The 6200-nt window shown below is 38.9% G+C and overlaps 1 protein-coding gene across 1 annotated transcript; it reads right to left on the bottom strand.

The window, feature by feature from the left end:
* Window positions 1-1708: 1708 nt before the first annotated feature.
* LOC148809800 (uncharacterized) lies at window positions 1709-5427 on the bottom strand. Its single transcript, XM_088909203.1, has 12 exons — window positions 5393-5427; window positions 4937-5221; window positions 4735-4833; window positions 4345-4492; window positions 3954-4255; window positions 3643-3850; window positions 3410-3541; window positions 3166-3296; window positions 2869-3075; window positions 2725-2781; window positions 2430-2635; window positions 1709-2334 (listed from the first exon to the last, which is right to left on the bottom strand). Exons 1-12 carry the CDS (start codon window positions 5425-5427, stop codon window positions 1709-1711), a joined length of 2436 nt encoding a protein of 811 aa, XP_088765329.1.
* Between the last annotated feature and the right edge of the window lie 773 nt (window positions 5428-6200).

Genomic DNA, 6200 nt, shown 5'->3' with positions numbered 1-6200 from the left:
ATTAAAAAATAAAAGCCTAAGGAACTCTGTGCATTAATATTTCTAATATTCACAATTGTGAATCATTTAAAAAACGAATACAGTAGAATTAGGCTGTGAAACTGATCAAATACCATAAGCCCTATTCAAATTCGTGACTGAATTTCCAGGATGGAGACAATTTTATTCTGTTTAAGAAACTGATCTCTGTCGTAACTAGAAATCCCAGCTCAGTGATAGAAACTAGCCATGTTGGCAGATTATTGCTTTACAGTTTAAAAAGTAATTAATTAATGTGGTCACAAATAATATCTTGGCTTTCAGACCATAATATGCTTTTAACAGTTTACTGAAAAAATGTTTCCTGCAGTTTAGCTCCAAAATGAAAATGAAATGGTTTCATTTTGTGTATGTCAAGGGTGTCCACTTTATAGAAATTCAATTTTAAAACATTGTCGAAATGACAAACCACTGGAAATACAGGTCTATCTAACCTCTAACTCATTAACAATGTTCATTGCTGTTGTCCTTAAACATTTCAGAAATTTTAATTAAGAAAATAAAGCAATTGTTCCCTAGACTCATCTTTTGTGTTCTGTTCGCTGTGAATCAGAAAGGTGCTGTTCTTGAAGTCCAGTCAGTCTCTGTTATCTTTCTTCCCAAGAGGAATTCCATCCAATTCCATCAAACTTCTTTTTCTTCTGCTCGCCTAAGGATGAACTGAAATGAAGCAATTAGTATTTCAGTGGCAGAAAATAGGCTGTCATATACACCTCTCCGGTGCTTTTGATGCACAAATGGTGTCCTGCCAAAACAATCTTCTGTTTGGTAATGTTGGGCAGTTTCAAAAGAAGCTTATCAAAAATCTATTTTGTAGATAATGAAAGAAAATAATAATAAAATCAGAGTAAGAATTATTATCCAGACTTATCTTTCTGTTCTCTTTCAATAAGAACGGTGTCATTAATGAAGTCCAGTCGGTCTCATTCCTTCTCTCTTCCCAAGAGGCTGCCCGTCTAATGCTGCTGAAAACTCCATTGTCCATTCTGGGAATGCTGTGCTGTTCAGATAGTGTCAACAAATTTAAGAAATGGTTCACATCTTTAAATCTTTTTTTGTTTTGTTTAAAGCATGTGGCATTTTTTAGCAGTAACAAATGGAACAGGAACAGGAGCAGGAAGCTAAAAACACAACGGAGCCAGGCACAACCAGGACCCGGGCTCACACGATGCGGAGATCAGGTGCAGAGCCTCGAGTGAAGTGAGCGCCTGGCTTTTAAAGTTGAACTGAAACAGGGTAGGAACAAGGAACAGATGCGGGGAATGAGGCAAATCAGGAAGGGCTGGAGCGCCCTTAAGAGTAGGGGTTTGTGATTGTGATACAGGTTGGCATATTTATTTTATTTTATTAGGTAGATTCTTTTCAACATGCTTTTACATAATATGTTGTAACAATGATTTCAAAAAGAAACTACAGAAGCCTTACAAATTAAAAATATCTCACCGTGCCAATGTGTCTTCAGGCTTCCCATGTACAAAAAGGCCCAAGGACTCCAGCAGTCTTACAACCACTGTCCTGTTTGCCTCACCAGACACGATCTCTATTCTGTTGTAATCCACGATGACCCCGTTTTTCAGGTGATTTATCATGTCCTTCCTCGCCTGTTGAGAGGTCATCCTGATCTCCTCTGCCGTGGAGAGGCAGAGGAGATAAAAGCTTTATTTTATGATCATTCGTCCAACCACTCCAGAGATTGTCCTTCTCCATTAAACGACTTCCTGGAGACACCGTAATCATATAGGAGCTCTTCTCCCACTACAATCTCTCTTTTTGCCAAGAACAGAATTGTTATGTCAGTCTTTTCGTCAATTACAAAAGATTCTTTAATTGGTCTGAGGTTGGCTTTTTTGTTTGAATGATTTATGCGCCTTCCAATTGTGTCCATATCCGGGTGGCAGGTGCAGTGTTCTTCACGCGAATCAATGCACATTTTTTGTTTAGGTCCATCAAAAAAGAATAGATATCCCATGTCTCCTTCTGCCATCTGTGCCATTAGGGCTTCTCCAGCTGTCTTTGTGATAACCTTGCCATGGTAATCACATACCACCTCTCCCTTCTGGAAACGCCTGGAAGTTATAACCTTCTTCCCTTTCACAGGATCGTCAACGATGTGCAGGCCTCTCCAGGTTTGGAGTTTTACCAGATTTTCAATGTCCTTGCCATTTGGTTGGACTTCTACATGCGGCTTCCAGTTCTGAAGTACCTCGGACACAGCTGGTGTATTGGTTGACCATCCCATTTTTTCTATATAATGGGTCACTTGGCTTTCTGTTGGTAACCGTCTATTGTATTGATCTGTAGTGAGATATCAGAAATCCACCCAAAGAATATATCCAGTAATAGACTCTTGAAATATTACTCTTTAAAAAGGGAAGAAATCCTGTTCTTACCGAATATGTTCTGTTGCCTCCTTTTCCTCTGCTCAGCTCTCCATCTATTGTAACAGTGGCGATCGTGAATGCCGGTCACTCTCAGGCGCTCTTTCTTTCTAGGAGGCTGCCCATCTAATGTCACGGGAAAAATCTGTATCAGCTTCTGGAAGGCTGCAGCATCATCCATCTTTGGGCATCTATATGCAGCAGCTGCCACAGTGGACCTATTTATAAAAAGAAAACTTAAATATCTCAGATCTAAGACAGAGTGGCTAAAAGGTAACTGAAAGAGGGATATTGAATTAAAACTTACCGTATAGCAGCTGTACGTTCTTGTCCATAGCCTGAAGATTGCTCTCCTGATGATGAACTGAAGTTTAAAAAAATATGAGAAATTTATGTTTATCCTAAATATTGACTTTCAAATACTGAATTTGGATATCACTGTGACACTTACAGAGATCCTGCTTCTACAATGCCATGAATTAGTTCGCTGGCTGAGCACATGTCCTCATCTGTCAGCCTTCTGGCTAGGTTTTCAACAGTTCCATTTGAAACACCTAAATAATCATTCAGGACAGTTTTCTGATCAATAGGTAGCTTCTTTATTTCCATTTCAAATGCCCTTCTTGCAACATAGCAAGTAATCAGTGGTAGGTGGTACCTGCAAAACAAACATATATAAAATAGTTGTTTTCAAGCCACAGAAAAGTAAAAAGAAAATACATCAAAATAATTATATAATTCAATTTACTTCTCATGCAGTCTTCGCAGATCATAGGTAGGATTGTGAACTGGTTCTCCTCCTGCATACACAAAAAAATGTTCTATTTCCATCCTGCAGTTTGCATCACAGCGTAAGTTAATGAAGTAGCAGTGAAACATCTGAGAAAATAAAAAAAATAAAAATGCAGTTTAAATGCAGTATTCTTCACATACCATTGAATGCTAAAGACAGTTTTTAGCAATGAAATATCAAAATATAACCTTCAACTCACCTTTTCCTCTTCTTCATTTAGTGCAAAGGAAGCTAGTCGCTGAGTTGCAGCCATGCGCTCTTTGACAGAGATTATTACCCTGTTTTGCCCACTTTTATTCACAACAATTTTTCGCCGTATCCAATCCAGGACCTGAATTCAGAAGATTTTTTTAGTACAAATATTAATTAAAAACAATTTCTCGAAAAGAACATCTATAATCAAAATTCTTGGTTGTATGAAGGGATGCTTACTGTCATATTCTTTACCACCCCTGGGCGCTGAAGGTGCTTCAGCTGGAGAATGGCCTGCAGGTAAAGCATCACAACAATCCGTTCACTTGTGGTGATGTCTGCAGAGGCGTGTGTCTTGCCCAGTATCCGCTGCACATCTTTCTTTGCAACACTCAACACCTTCAAGCAATCGCTTAGTTTAGGTGGAGGACTCTGCAGCTGTGTTAGTCTGGGGGAGAGAGAACAATACTATCAGCCTCCAAAAGGCAAAATTCATGTGTTTGAATAGAAAAGCAAGTACAAGTTGAACCAACATTTAATAAGTAAAGTACCTCTTTCTGGTTATTTCCTGTCTGACACTCTTGTTGTTTCTCTTTTTTATATCCTTTAGATTGCTCTGGAAGTCTATTAAACTCTTAGCTAGACTGGGATCCTCCACTTGCAGGTTAGTGTTTTTTCGGATGAAGAGCAGGAATCTGCTGATATTAATGATATAACCTGCAATGGTCTGGTGAGACAACCCAGTCATCTTCAACTGGGAAACAAATGTCTGCATTTTGGAAATGTCCTTCAGAAAACTTAAGGAAACATCTGATGGATCCATAAAAAACAGGAACCTGGAGACATTTTCAACCTGAAAAACATATATAGAGAAAGTCATTATTTTTATGACCAACATCCTGTGAAGTTTAAGCCGAGTAAAACCATGTACCAAATACCTACCTCCTTGGAGCAGTTTACCATTCCCAGGCCCTGGATAAGGTATTGTTTAAAGCCAGCCAGGAGAGGAGAATCAAGAGAGTGTTTTCTGTAAAGTCCAGCCAGGGCAACTCTTTTTCGGAGAGCTTTTAGATTACCTTTAACTGACACCCTGTAGATATAAGACACATGGACAATTACATGTATTATAAGTGTTTCCGTTTTCTTAGTTGGCTTCTGGGAGAAAATGGCTTTAGATGTGGCCCTGTGTGAATGTGTATATCTACCAATTCACTGACATCCCAATTAAGGCTACATTTTTTCTTGCCTCTGTGAAACAAAATCTAATTTTATACATACAACGTGCAAATAAAAAATAAAGCACTAGAAACCCTATTGAGCAGAGAGTCTTACTGTTCCCCATCTTCCCCTTCCTCCTCCGCTTCTGCTTCAGTTTCTGGAGCAGCCTCTGGCATCTCTTCCTCCTGGACAGTGGCCTCTTGCTCAGGGCCGCTGGAATGCAGGTAGATTCTTTTCAACATGCTTTTACATAATATGTTGTAACAATGATTTCAAAAAGAAACTACAGAAGCCTTACATATTAAAAATATCTCACCGTGCCAATGTGTCTTCAGGCTTCCCACGTACAAAAAGGCCCGAGGACTCTAGCAGTCTTACAACCGCTATCCTGTTTGCCTCACCAGACACAATTTCTATTCTGTGGTAATCCACGATGACCCCGTTCTTCAGGTGATTCATCATGTCCTCCCTCGCCTGTTGAGAGGCCATCCTGATCTCTTCTGCCGTGGCGTGCTTCATACACGCCCTCTTCAAGTGAGCAGGAAGCTGATCAAAAGTATTCAGGCACATCTTGCACACCAGGGGAATCCTCGCGGGTTTCCTTTGAAAATAAATTATACCATCTGTGTATAGAAACAAGCTAAGACTGATTTCTTAAATTATCCTTAATTTTCTCTCTCATAGTTTGAGCATAATGATTTCATTGTATTTATATAAGAATTGGTCATTGCTCCAAAATAAATAATGGTTTCATAAAAAAGTGAACACTTACTTGGTCTCAGTCACAGACTTTCCAATAGGAGCCATTGTGGAGTTCAGCAACTGCAGGTCCTAGAAGTGGGGAAGGAATTTTAAAAGAGAAATTGAATTACAATACAGAAGGAATGGCTGAGGGATCACTGAAATATATATATATACAAATTCCAAAGACTGAGTCCATATAGAAACAACTACCTTTCATATTCAGTATAAGATGGAAGATGAATTGGCCCTGAAAATCCACTGCAATGAGAAACTGCTCATGCCATTGCATATGAACAAACATACATTCTCATCTATATTCATTTGCAGTTACACTATTGCAATTAATCAATTAATCACATGATGAGATTCTTGATATTAGATTAGTAAAAACAATATCAATGCACTGAGAGACGCTTAAGAATAAAGATGCATCTGCCTGACTGCATATTAGTTTTAAAAGGTTATCAGCAAATGCATTTAAAAGTAAAAATATAAAGTCTTACCTCTTGATCGTAGTGGTGATTCAATATCCAGGACCTTAGTCAAGTCTCAGAGTTACTGTACCTCCTGTCTCGATTGCAGGTGAAAAGTGAAAGGTATATTGCACTCAGCAGAAAGTTACCCCGAGCAAAGACTCCACCCCTCCCAGAAAACAGCACTCCCCTTTGGCAAAGCAGTGGGTGGAGGAAGCCTTTGCTACCATTATCAAACACAGAAATCGTTATAATTTAATTTTAAAAACATGGCTAAGCATGGGTTTAAAGTATATTCAACGGTGCAAGTGCATTCAAAGAAATAGAGTTTCCCAAGCCCTCAGAAAGAATTGCCATTTCTAA

This window comes from Atractosteus spatula, unplaced genomic scaffold, assembly GCF_055471065.1.
Source record: "Atractosteus spatula isolate fAtrSpa1 unplaced genomic scaffold, fAtrSpa1.hap1 Scaffold_111, whole genome shotgun sequence".
NCBI classification, from domain to species: domain Eukaryota; kingdom Metazoa; phylum Chordata; class Actinopteri; order Semionotiformes; family Lepisosteidae; genus Atractosteus; species Atractosteus spatula.
This window is presented reverse-complemented; position numbering and strand designations above follow the sequence as displayed.

Coding starts and splice junctions, on each gene's coding strand:
- LOC148809800 (XM_088909203.1), bottom strand. CDS start 5,427: ATGGCTCCTATTGGAAAGTCTGTGACTGAGACCAA. Junction 4,834..4,936: donor CCTGAAGACACATTGGCACG/GTGAGATATTTT, acceptor CCTGCATTCCAG/CGGCCCTGAGCAAGAGGCCA. Junction 4,256..4,344: donor TGGTAAACTGCTCCAAGGAG/GTAGGTATTTGG, acceptor TATGTTTTTCAG/GTTGAAAATGTCTCCAGGTT.